General features: G+C 38.6%; 1 protein-coding gene across 1 annotated transcript; it reads left to right on the forward strand.

Moving 5' to 3' along the window:
- The first annotated feature begins 8,918 nt into the window (after positions 1 to 8,918).
- On the forward strand, positions 8,919 to 12,811 carry LOC132700747 (probable beta-hexosaminidase fdl). Its single transcript, XM_060668266.1, has 3 exons — positions 8,919 to 9,037; positions 10,253 to 10,373; positions 10,967 to 12,811. Exons 2-3 carry the CDS (start codon positions 10,258 to 10,260, stop codon positions 12,579 to 12,581), a joined length of 1,731 nt encoding a protein of 576 aa, XP_060524249.1. The 5' UTR covers positions 8,919 to 9,037; positions 10,253 to 10,257; the 3' UTR covers positions 12,582 to 12,811.
- The last annotated feature ends 461 nt before the right edge of the window (positions 12,812 to 13,272 follow it).

A 13,272-nucleotide genomic window follows, 5' to 3' on the forward strand; every position in this document is an offset into this window, starting at 1 on the left:
TTGTTTACCAATATGTCAAACATAAACGTATTTTTATTTGTCGGTCGGGGCACTCTTTTAAATTATCTGAAAGTTTCCTATTTTTGTCGATTTATCAAAAAAGAGTTTACTAAAAAATAGAGTGTGTTACATTAATGTAATGTAAATAATATACAGGATGTTCCATTTAAAAAAATATGATGTAGGCTTATATGTCAGAAAATTGATAGTGTCACTTGGAAAAAAACTTGTCTACTAACCCCACATTTTTCTTTTTTGTTAAACTATCTCTAAAAGTACATTCCAAAGGTGCAAATTATTGAGCCGTTTTTAAAGGCTGTTTGGAAATCTGCGAGAAAAACTACCTTATTTGATGTGCCTAACATTACCCAAACAAAATAAGTTATCGTTTCTAAGTTATTGAATTATTTTCGGGATCCCGTGTAACACGAGGCAGTAGGAGACCTTCCGAGCCAAATCCGAAGGCAAAATAAACACTCGGCAATCGCGACGCAGATCTGCCGATGGCCCTGACATATGCACACACGGGGCTTAAAAACGCGACCAATGGGAGACGCGCAGCTGCGCGTTCTGACATCACGTATCACCATTCGATTACAGTGACGCGCACGGAGCACTACCCGCCCTTCCCGGCCCGTAACGATGCAAACGTATCGTGGTAGGGATTACAGGGGTGACGGATCAAATAAAATAATGAAGTTTGGTACAAAGTGACCTGCCTTTTAGGCACCGTATTATTATTAAGCTGGGCATTATCTGCGGATGTCACTAAAACCCAACCCGAGCGCCCTTCAGACTGGTAGTTTGCTGTCAGGTTTCGGCTCCGGCTAGGGTAACGTTCTCAGCGGCCGCCGGCGATTCGATTAATTCCACGCCGCCATCTTGCGGCGTCGCGACCGCAAAACAGCCGCTTGGACGTACGTCAATTTAATTTATTGACAATTGACGTGGGGCTCGAAGTACTTTCGCAAATTCATACAAAAACAAATACGATACCATTTTGAAAAACTTCCTGTTGTTGTGAATGGATGTATGACAAGATATCGTCGAATTAAAAAATACTACGTCATCCTTAAATCTGTTATTGCGGCTTCTTTTCCACTCCGTAAGATTCACAAACCAGATTTACGCCTTCTATCTATAGTCAGGACCATTGGTTCTGCAACATGATCTTAAGCAAAAATCTAGCTTCTATATTAATAATAATAAAAATAAAAACTATAATTGTCAACTTTTTGGCAGGTCATTTTCGTAACTTGAAAAAAGCACGTACTTTTTTTCATAATTTGGGTGTTGATTTGTATCCCAAGAACTTATTGCTTAAAATTGTACAAAATACCGTTATAGTTTATAGTGAAATTGCACTATGTTAATGTGCATTAAAATCACCATAAACTAAGAGAAATTTGCAAAAAAATTAATTTTAATAAAGCAAGATTAAAAGAAAGTGAGAATATAACGTTTATTTTTAAAAGAAATCGATCGACATTTTAATAAGTACACACATTGAAACATAAACTGACCAAAATTGTAAAATTACGTTTTTTTTGTTCATATTTAGTGATGCTATGAAAACTCAATACCAACCCCATAATAGTTTATACTTTGCAACAATAAACAACAACAAAAATTAGTTTTTTTGCAAATTTCTCTTAGTTACGACAGTTAGTTTCGGCCTAGTCGCTACTGTCTAGTGACGTAGTCGGGGGTATTTTGGTCGCTGGCGGCAAAGGGCGCGCAAAGAGCTTTAGGAAACGGGGGCGCCGTTAGAAAAGTTAAAGTATTAAAATAAACCACCCTTTCTGTTGTTGTCGACTAATGATCGCCTTGCCGATGTTTTTCTGGGAAGAGGAGAACCGCTAAACCGAAAGTAGCAGTGAAAAAAGTCTAATTCTACAATCTAAAAATATTAATTATCCGAGATGATGGGGCATAAGGTCGGCGAGATCAATTTTGGGACTTTCAGCCATTTTTTCTGGACCTCTAGTTTTTTTTTATTCAAATTTAATTCGTCTAATTTTGTTATTGCAAGAGAAATTATTAGAAAGCCTTTTGATCGTTACTTTTAATATTTTTTTCGGAATTTTATGTTTTTTATGAATCGGAGCAGTAAACACTAACAGGGAGACTTTTACTGAAATTACATTTTCATTTAATTGAGCATAAAAATGAATAAAATAAAATGTCTTTTTATCGCCGCACCTGGAAGATTTTTTATTTATTTTAGTTATTTTAACACACGCAAAGTTTATTCTCGAAGCTCGTGACTAAATTAAAATTAATTAAAACGGAATGATTGAATGAATGATGATACCCTGTCTCAGGGGGTCATAAATTCTGAGACCTGGTCCTCCAGGTTGGGGGTTGTACTGTAGGCCAGCAACCTACATATGGAAAAACTTTATACGCTGCGAATCAAACACTTTTGCCTCGGAGACGGACGGATAACCAGGATAATCGACCTAGGCTACGAAATAAGGATATTCTATTAGGCACATGGAGCGTTTTAAGCTGGTTTAGACCAGGAATAGCTACGAGAGCGATCGATCAATTGGAAAGGTACGGGATGGACATTACTGCCATTCAGGAGATTAGATGGCTAGGCACAGGCAGTGTACAAATGCAGAACTCTTTAGTGTTTTGGTCAGGGTCTGAAAATATACATGAATTCGGATGTGGTTTTGTTGTAAACAAAAAATATCGAACGGCTATTATAGCATTTAAGCCGGTGAACAACAGAATATGCATACTCAGAGTGAAAGGAAGGTGGCACAACGTAACTATGTTCTCAGTGCATGCCCCGACGAATGAAGCAGAAGATGAAAAGAAAGACGAATTCTACGAGCTGTTAGAACAGGAATATCGAGCAGCTCCCAGGAACGACATAAAAATCATAATGGGGGACCTCAACGCCCAGCTAGGAAAGGAAGACCATCTGAGATGTGTAGTGGGAAGACATAGTTTACACAACGTAACAAACGATAATGGGGACAGATTGGCAGACTTCGCAATAGCAATGAACATGTCGGTTAGGAGCACTCAATTCCAAAGAAAGAACATCCATAAAATAACATGGGTATCCAACGATGGAGTAACGCAAAACCAAATTGACCACGTCCTGATAGATGGTCGTTTTTCCAGTAATATTGAAGATGTCAGAAGCATGCGGGGGGCAGATAGTGACTCAGATCATTTCTTAGTAAGATCCAAATTGAAAGAGAAACTGTCCACCAAAAGATCAAGCACGAAAGAAACGAGGAAAAAATGGGACATAAACAAATTTACAAGACTTCAAAAGGTACAAGAATATAAAGAAGCAATTAGGAACAAAATGCAAATGCTACAAACTGAAACTACTGAAGAAAATGTTGAAGTCGAATGGCAACAATTAAAGACGATAGTAAGAGAAGCAGCTAGTGAAACTATAGGAACAACAACAGGAAGTCAGAAAAATGGATGGTACGACCAAGAATGTAAAAATATATTGGATGAGAAGACTAGAAAGAGAATGACTTTTTTGGAGAACCCCACGAATGAAAACAAGGAGATATTTAATATAGCACGTGCCAAAGCCAGAAGACTACTGAGAAGGAAGAAAAAGGAACATTTGGAGGAAAGAGTAAGAAGAATAGAGGAAAACAACACGAGCAACCAAGTAAAAGAATTTTATAGAGGAATAAGAATCGGAAAAACAGGACAGACGATAAGAGAACTAAATTTTGTAGAAGATAGCACCGGAAGACTACTGACGTCGGAGGATGATATAATTCAAAGATGGGGGCAATATTTCTCTGAACTGCTTAATAGACAAGTAGATGGAAGTGACAAAGACACGCACTTCTATACTGCAGAATTGGAATTGGAACCGCCTACACTAGATGACGTTAAGAAGGCTATCAACAAATTAAAGAACTACAAATCCCCAGGGGAAGACGAAATTAATGCAGAACTCGTAAAGAACGGAGGAAATGAACTACACCAAATGATACACCAGATCATATCAACTATATGGAAACACGAAAAGATGCCAGATGAGTGGAACAGTAGCGTAATAATACCAATCCATAAAAAGGGAAAGAAAGCGGACTGTCGTAACCATAGAGGAATATCATTGGTAAATTCCACCTATAAGATAGTGACATTGATCCTTGTGCAGAAACTAACACCATATGCCGAGGAAATATTAGGAGATTACCAATGTGGATTCCGACCGGGGAGGTCTACGACGGATCAAATCTTTATAGTCCGCCAGATTATGGAGAAATGCTGGGAATTCAATAAAGACATACACCAAATATTCTTGGATTTCCAGCAGGCCTACGACTCAGTCAACCGGGATCAGCTATGGTATGCAATGAGGGAATTGGGAATCCCATTAAAATTAATAAGTTTAACTAGAATGTGCGTAGGGGGCTCCAAAGCAAAAGTACGAATTGGTGAGACTACGTCAGAAATATTTGAAATACATACAGGCCTGCGACAGGGAGACCCTCTATCCCCTTTGCTTTTTAACCTGGCTCTGGACTGGGCCATGAAGAAAATCTCTCCCCAAATAACACCGGGTTTCGCAACGGATGGTACGAAACTTATGTTAGCCTTTGCCGATGACATAGATGCTGTGGCACATAATACTATAGATGTTAGAGAAATATTCTCCTCTTTTGAAAATCATGCTCAAAGAATGGGATTAAGGATCAACGAAGCTAAAACTAAATATATGATAACGTCTAAGAACCCCAGGCAAAGAATACGGCAAAATATTACAATAGATAACTACAATTTTGAAGTCGTAAAAGAGTTCAAATACCTAGGAGCGACAATAACAGATGACAACAGGAACGAAAAAGAGGTAGCCGCACGTATTGCATCGGCAAATAGGGCTTTCTATGCGCTATCAGGATTCCTTAGATCCAAAATACTTACAAGAGGAACTAAGATAAAAATATATAAGACCATAATACGCCCTGTTTTATCATACGGTAGCGAAACGTGGGTCCTAAACAAAAGGGAAACCGACAAGCTTCTGGTCTTCGAAAGAAAAATACTACGAGCGATTTTTGGACCAACCAGGGATATTGTAACAGGAGAATGGAGACGTCGAAATAATAATGAACTTGAACAACTATATGGGGTGGAAAACGTAGTAAGATGTATTAAATCTGGTCGACTGAGATGGGCAGGGCATGTTGTTAGGAGCAATGATCAGAGACTCTTAAATATCATATACTGTGAAAGGCCAGAAGGAAAACGATCTGTTGGCCGACCTAGAAGGAGGTGGAAAGACGCAGTTACGGAGGACGCGAGGAAAATGGGTATAACCCTTTGGGAATTGGAAGCTCAGGATAGACAGAGCTGGAGGGCAATAGTGTATGCGGCCAAGACTCACCCAGAGTTGTAGTGCCAAAGAGAGAAGAGAGAGAGAGAATGATTAAATGAAATAATATTGATTCATTTGTTTATTTTCTAATAAGAATATGTTATAATATTTACCGATATGGGAAATAAATAATACAGGCGAACATTTTCACATGTACAAGAACTCCAGAAATTGAAGGGCCAGTTTTAAATTATATTGGCCAAAAATCCCGAACCTACTACTAGAAAAAGTTCAAATAAAATATAAATAAAATAAACATTTTTTTTCCTTTTGAAAAATATCAAACCGTAGACTAAGATTGCAGCCTAAAATAAGAAAATCTAAGCACGCCACTGCGTTGGGCCAACATTTCAATTTTAATTAATTAAAATTAATTAAGAAATAAGTTTTTCCGTCGAAACACTTCAGTTATGACCGCGCTGTACGTAAATGTGGTCGTAAGTCATCGAACCCCTGCCCCCCCCCCCCCATGCGCCCCACGTCAAACCGTGCTGTCTCCCAATTCACAGGAGATAATCCCAAACTAAACGTCCCACTTAGCCCCCTAGTTTTTTTTATTAATCCTCGCCTGCCCTCGAGGGCCCCTCGTTTCGAAGGGGTAATTGTTACAAATTTGCGGGTCGTAGGGTGCCCCGATTTTGCGTCAATTAGGGGCGGGGGGCAGTTCACTTACGAAGCGATTTTTATTTATTGCATCTTCACGAATTATAAACGTGACATACTTACATAGTTATATTAAATTATAATTAAACGAAATAAAAGTTGGATGTTTAATAACGCAATCCAGGGACGTAGACTGTTTTTTACTGGCTCCCGCCTTTTTTTGGTTTCGAAGCAAACACATTTTTTTTAATGTAACGCCCTATATATTATTTTTAACGTTAAAATAAATTTGCTGTGAAAATTACACTTTTTACTTTATTTTGAAAAATACACCCAAGCGGTTATTACTATACAAGAGACTCTTTACTTAATTTCGAAAAAACAGTACGAAAATGTATATTTTTTTAATAATAACGCCTTATTAATATGATAAATATTATGTTTTAATGTGGAGACAGTTGGCTATGACTCATCTATTAAAAACAAAAAAGCAAATGTGTCAAAAACTTACCAGACTGTCAGTTTATAATTATATTTTTATTACTTACGTAATAAACGTAAGTTATTTCTCAGAATGTGCCCCCTCATTTTCTGGTTTGGTTTGTTGCCTCTATGAACCTTCCAGGTTACTTGGCCCTTCTGTAAATCCACCTATTATCTGTCATCTATTTACTATTATTTCGATCATCTGGTCTATCCATCTCCTTGCTGGACTTCCTCTTCTTCTTATACTACCTTTTGTCTGCTCACGATCTATCATTAACTTTTGCCATCTTGCTTTATACTTTCGCTCTCCCTCTTCTTATTTCCTACTCATTATGTGTATGTGTTTCTAATTTGTCCGTCGTGGTTTCTTGTTCTTGTTGGTCTATCTCTTTTCCTTCTGTTTGCTGGCTCGTATTCCATTATCATCTATCGATTTGCTTGTTGAACTTTTTCTTCTTCTTTAACTATTATTTGTCGGTTCATATTTCATCACCATCTTCGGCAATCTTTCCCGTTTGATTCTCCTTTTTATATAACCTTGTTTGTCCTTGTTTCGATAAAAATTATACAAAAAATTATTGTCCAGAGACAACAATATATTTAAACTCGTCAAGATAGTTATATATAAGTTATGTATAAGTAAACACGCACAGACAAACAATGCAGCTCTCGAAGTTAAGTTTGACATCTTACGGAGTTGATAATCCTTACTCATACTCTTCCTGTCGGTTTTCTTATTTCCTCCTCATTATGTGTATTTATCGATAATTTATATATCATGGCTTCTCATATCCCGGCTCTACCTCTTCTTCTTCTTCTGTTTGGCAGCTCATATTCCATCTCTATCTCCTTACGTGGTCTATCTGTAAACCTACTGTCATCTATGATGATCATTTCTTTAACCCAGTCTATCCGTTTCCTTGCTGGATTTCCTCTTCTTCTTGTACTATTGCTTCTTACCATTTTTGACCATCTCCAGGGGTGAACCTTCTTACATGACCTCACGTGAATACTCTTCTTATTGGTCTTCGTATTTCTATCTATCATGGTTTCTCTAATCTCATCTTCTTCTGTTGGTCGGCTTATATTCCTATCGTCTTCTTATTTGTTTGTTCTTTCCGGTTTCCTTGTTCTTCTCTTCTTTTCTTTGCGAGCCCATTCCATCACTACCTCCGGCCAACATTCATGTTCTTCTTCTTATATCCTCGTGGTGTATATGTTCTGGCTTTGATAAAAATTTTAAAAAATAATCCGTATAAACAATACATTTAAACTTGTCAAAATAAACACACACAGGTCTCAATTTTTTATATTTTATGGTGCGATTTATCATCAATAAAGATAATTTACGAATGGGGTTTGTTTACACGATGATAGAGAAGATTTTTATGTCTGGGTCGGAATTTTTGGGTTTCAATTATATTTTTGTTTATATTTATTTATTTATACATGTATTTATTTATTTATAAGAAGAGGGACAGGAAAAGTATGGTGGAAGATGGCCAAGGTCAGTGATAGATCGTGAGCAGACAAACTGTAGTATAAGAAGAGGAGGAAGTAAATAACAACTAAAAGTTCAGATTTTCACAAAGTTATATATTTTCACATGAGAATTGTTTCGACAACACCGTCTCTTTATCACATGTAATATTTAGTAATACCTGCTACTATAAATACCGAAAAATGTCAATAAAATGTTAATTAATGTTGGAGAGGTATTTAAATCTAACTGATCGTTAAGCAATACATTTGAATGTCTCATTTTGTTGATCTCCATGGCTTCCAATAAATTTAATTTTCGGCTTTTGGTGACTGTACGTAAAATATCAAAATTGTCGTCAAAAATGTGTTTTTCTGTGTCTAAGTGTGTAGCAAAATTAGAATCTAGACTATTGTTTTTAAACGCTCTTTTATGTTCGTTAATGCGTTTCTTGAAGAATCTACCTGTTTGCCCAATATAAATTTTAGGTCAAGATCAGCATTTCAACCTGTAGACACCTGATTTTTGAGATTTTGGATATTTCATTTTATTGTTTTATCAAAATTTTCCTATCGTGTTGTTAATTCTGAAAGCTATTTTTAAACCACATTTTCCACCTCAGTTCCATAGAAGAGGAAGTCCAGCAAGGCGATGGATAGACCGTATTAAAGAAATAATAGTGGATAGATGACAGATAAAAGGTAGATGTACAGATATGCCACGTAATCTGGGAGGTTCATAGACCATGTGAGGCAACAAACAAAAGAAGAACAAGAAGTAATTGAAGAACCCACATTCTGAGAGAGAACTTTTTTTTATCTCATGTAATACATGAAACTGACGTGTTTCCTCGGCATTTCAATCGTCGCGAGATAAACGTGTATAGGTGTCATGGCGAGGGCTTTATCAAAGCCGATTGCTACTCATAAACGTTATCAGTATAGTTAGATAGTAGCGACCCACTGCGTTATTTCACTATGTTTTTGCTTTTGTCGAGCTTAGCGTAAATGCGGAACTGTCGGTTCGCTGAAGCAAGCAGTAGACTTCGTAGCCGTACGATCGATATACAGTATGTCCCGTAGATTTTAGAGGTAAAGTATGTTCATAGATATAAGAAAGTGACTAACTGATACGAATTAAGGAAAGACCCGGGCAAGCTGTAAGAATGAAATATGGCCGAACAGGTCCGTACTTTGCTAAGAATTTAATTATTTGGGGTTCTGTTAGGAAAGATACTAAACAATATTTATTTATTTATGTAAGTATTTATATTTAAATCTAAAATAAAATTACAAATAATTTTTATTATTAATATTTTTCGCAGGCAGAGAAAGTCCATTTGGAAACCAACCATCTTTAGAGCCAGCATGCAAAATAGTTATTCTCTTGCCTCTTTTTGATGGCGCGTTTGTTTTACACTTATCATTTGAGTCAACCCAACTTTTTTCCGGGGTATCATAAGTGTCGAACCAGGTTTCATTCAATTAAATAATTGGCCTTTGTTGTCCTCTGTAAATCCAAATTTTTTCTAGATATTCCAGTCGCCATTTGCGAATTCTAAACGGTTCCATTAAAACTTGCCTTTTGTCATTTTTTTTAAATCTGAAACCCATGTGTTGAATACCATAAGGTAGTTCTGGCACATTTAACACCGGTTTCATCTTTTTCAAACCTCCTAATTAAGATATCTAATGTAGGCACGCTTTGTTCCTCGTATAACTGGTAAATTTTACGCAGTATCATATCTCGATCACTTTCATCTACACTCGAGAAAATGTCAGCATCGCTTCTTTTTTTCCTCGCTGAAATGGAATTATTCACAATTTTCCATACAGTTGATGTTGGAATTGTCGTCAACGTTGCCGTTTTTTCTAAAGATGCTTGCTAGCTGGCACCACGTTCAATGAGAGTCAAATAAACATTGTTTATAACTTCCTTAGTCTCAATAGAATAGTGTTTTCTACATTTGGGCGGGAACATCTCCTGAGATACACTAGACTCGCACATATTTTGCATAATTCGCACACGATTCAACAGACACTGTATTACACACGAAATAAGAATGATTACTAATAAACTTAAACTAAGCATTATACCAAAGCAAAGAATATTAAACAGGTAGGTATAAAATTATTTTCCATCACGGATCACAATTTTACCTGAATTTAAATTCCGAAACTTTAGATAATAATCTTGTTGCATTGTATGTTAATGACCACCCATGGTCACTTTCTTATATCTATGGACAGACCATACGCTGTTACAGTTTCGTTGTACTACGACTTGAAACAATATTTTATGTTCAGGCCGCATGGAATTACGCGAATCGCTGTCGTCGAGCATGTTACTGATACCGGCGTTCGTCGCGACTTTGGTCGCCCAATTCGACCTTGCATGTGCCACGTCCGCCAGTCTTAATGAAATAAGGTAATTTTGCTATTTACCTGAGCACCAAGCTTCCAAAGAAGCGATAGGGGTGTCAAATTTGTAACATAAATGTGTTAGCTATAAGGAGTGGTATTAAAATTTTATAATATCGAATTAAAAACAAATGGTATATATATATATATATATATATATATATATATATATATATATATATATATATATATATATATATATATATATATATATATATATATATATATATATATATATATATATATATATATATATATATATATATATATATATATATATATATATATATATATATATATATATATATATATATATATATATATATATATATATATATATATATATATATATATATATATATATATATATATATATATACCTGTGATTCTGGGTAGAAGTTAAATGAAGATTTAAAGCTTTGTCAAGAATCACGTTTGCAAGGCTATAGAACTAGAGATAGAAGAGTCTTCCTTAATAATGAATTATATCTCGAAGTAAAGCAAAAAAAGGCCAGCGTACAGCTTACCATTTACCAATTAGAAAACTCCCTGTATATTTTTCAAATCGGCTTCAGGCGATAAGCAAGAGTTTCCTTGCAGCTCGCGAGCTTTCACGTGCCGGGCCGGCAAGTGCCTGCGCGCCTCCTTCGGAACCTCCCTGGAGACTTGCAGGATGACTTGTCCCGAATCACCCCCCGTATGGCCCAAACCGAAGAGCCTCCTCGTGGCCTACAAGGACTCGTCTCAGTTTCGCAAACGTCACGTTCTGCTCAAAACTTTCGGCCCCAATGCCACCCGCGGCGACCTGGAGGCGATGGCGAACCTCTTCGTCGGGTCGTTCCCCGAAGGCGACGTCCGCCTCGTCGACGACGACGTCGTCTTCATTCGGCTGAACCTCCACGTGCGTTCCGGCGAGAGGAAGCTCGCGCTCTCTACCGACGAGAGCTACGAGCTTTACGTGCAACGTCTGGAAGACCACGTCTTGGTGAACGTCTACGCCGAGAGCGTCTTCGGCGCGAGACACGGCTTGGAGACGCTCAGTCAGCTCGTGTGGTTCGACCCTCATCTCAACCATTCGCGCATACTCCACGACGTCCACGTCAAAGACGCACCCAGTTTCCCTCACCGGGGAGTCATGGTGGACACCGCGAGGAACTTTTTCCCCGTGGCCGACCTGGCGAGGGTCGTGGACGCCATGTCCTACGCGAAACTCAACGCGCTCCACTTGCACCTGACGGACGCGACAAGCTTCCCCGTGATCCTCCCCAGTTACCCCGAATTCGCAGAAGAAGGCGCGTATTCCGCTAAGATGACATACTCCGCGCACCAGGTCCGGACCCTCGTCGAATACGCTCGCGTGAGGGGCGTCAAGGTTATCTTGGAGGTGGACGCGCCCAGCCACGTCAACAGGGGCTGGCCCAGGGAGCTCCTCACGTGCGAGGAGTCGGATTTCTTCGACGCCCTCCTCGACCCCGACAACCCAGAGACCTTGGCGGTGCTGCAGGGTATCTACGAGGATCTCCTCGCGCTGGGAAGCGACGCGGAGGTTTTCCACGTTGGCGGGGACGAGGTGAACCTCGAATGCTGGAGTAAGACGCGCGCGAGCAAACCATTCGGCGACCTCCACTCGTTCTGGCTCAACTTCACCGGCCTGATGATGGAGAGGCTCCTAGCTGCCAACGGGGGCGTCATGCCCCGCCACGTGGTGCTATGGTCGAGTCCATTGACGGACAACCACGCGGAGCGTCTTCCTTTCAAGGAAAACGTGGTCGTGCAGTATTGGTTCGGACGGTATCGTAACCTGCTCGACGCAGGCGTCAAAGTGATCTTCTCCACAGTGGGCAAGTGGTATTTGGACTGTGGCTTCGGCGCTTGGAAGATGAACCAAGAGGAGGGAGTGTGCGATCCGTACACCCCTTGGCAGAAGGCCTACGAGTACCGTCCGTGGAGTGAGTTGAGCAACAGCTCGGGAGTGCTAGGAGGTGAAGCGTGTCTATGGTCCGAGCAGGTGAGCGTGGACGATTTGGACACGAGACTTTGGCCTCGGGCCGCTGCCGTAGCCGAAAGGTTGTGGACGGATCCGGAAGTGTTCGACGAACCGGAAGTGTTCGCCAGACTGGGGGTCTATTCGGAAGTGTTGCGCCGAAGGGGGGTGAGGGTGGCTGCGTTTTGGCCTATGTACTGCTCGATGGAGCCCGAGATTTGTTACCGGTGATCTCGGTTAGGTTTAGGTCGGGTAGAACCCCAGAAGCCGTTTTGGTGGGGAGAAAAAGTTCTGTTCTGGAGGCCGTATCATAAAAGGCGCTCAAGTCGGACGTTTATCAAATCGTTTTAGCTGATTTATTGGTCGCGTACATAATATTGTAAATTGAATTATAAACTTTTAATGCTTTGAAATAAAGAATACTTATACTTATACTTATAAATTAATAATAATAAATTAAAAATAAATTAATAGAACTATAACGCTTTTAATATTGTAAAATTACGAAAGTTGAAAAATGAATAGGAGACTTTTAATACTTCAAAATAAAAAAATCTAAATTAAGTAGAGTGAAAAAAAATGAATTAAAAACATTTAACAGCTTAAAGTTGAAAAACTAAATAAGTTAAAACGCAGTTAAAATTTTAAAATAAGTCGAAATATATTTTAAATGTAATTAGAAATGTTTAATATTTTATTTTTAAGAAATTAACTGAATTAAAACAATATTTTAAAATTGTGAAATGAATCGTAAATTGAATGATAATCTTATGATACTTTTTACAAAACTTCTGGCTTCCTCCTGCGTCGGTTTTTGCTGAGTCGAAATTGCAGACGTTTCGCCAATCGTCCTGTTGGCTTCTTCAGAGCTTGACTGAAACTAAACAATTTTGACTCAGCAAAAACCGACGCAGGAGGAATC

The sequence above is a fragment of the Cylas formicarius genome, unplaced genomic scaffold (assembly GCF_029955315.1).
Source record: "Cylas formicarius isolate icCylForm1 unplaced genomic scaffold, icCylForm1.1 PGA_scaffold_4__25_contigs__length_36172078, whole genome shotgun sequence".
Classification (NCBI taxonomy): Eukaryota; Metazoa; Arthropoda; class Insecta; order Coleoptera; family Brentidae; genus Cylas; species Cylas formicarius.

Excerpts from the sequence above, each read along its gene's own strand:
- LOC132700747 (XM_060668266.1), top strand. The coding sequence starts at position 10,258 with ATGGAATTACGCGAATCGCTGTCGTCGAGCATGTTACTGATACCGGCG. Across the intron at positions 10,374-10,966 it reads GCCAGTCTTAATGAAATAAG|CTCGCGAGCTTTCACGTGCC; the intron begins GTAATTTTGCTA and ends GTTTCCTTGCAG.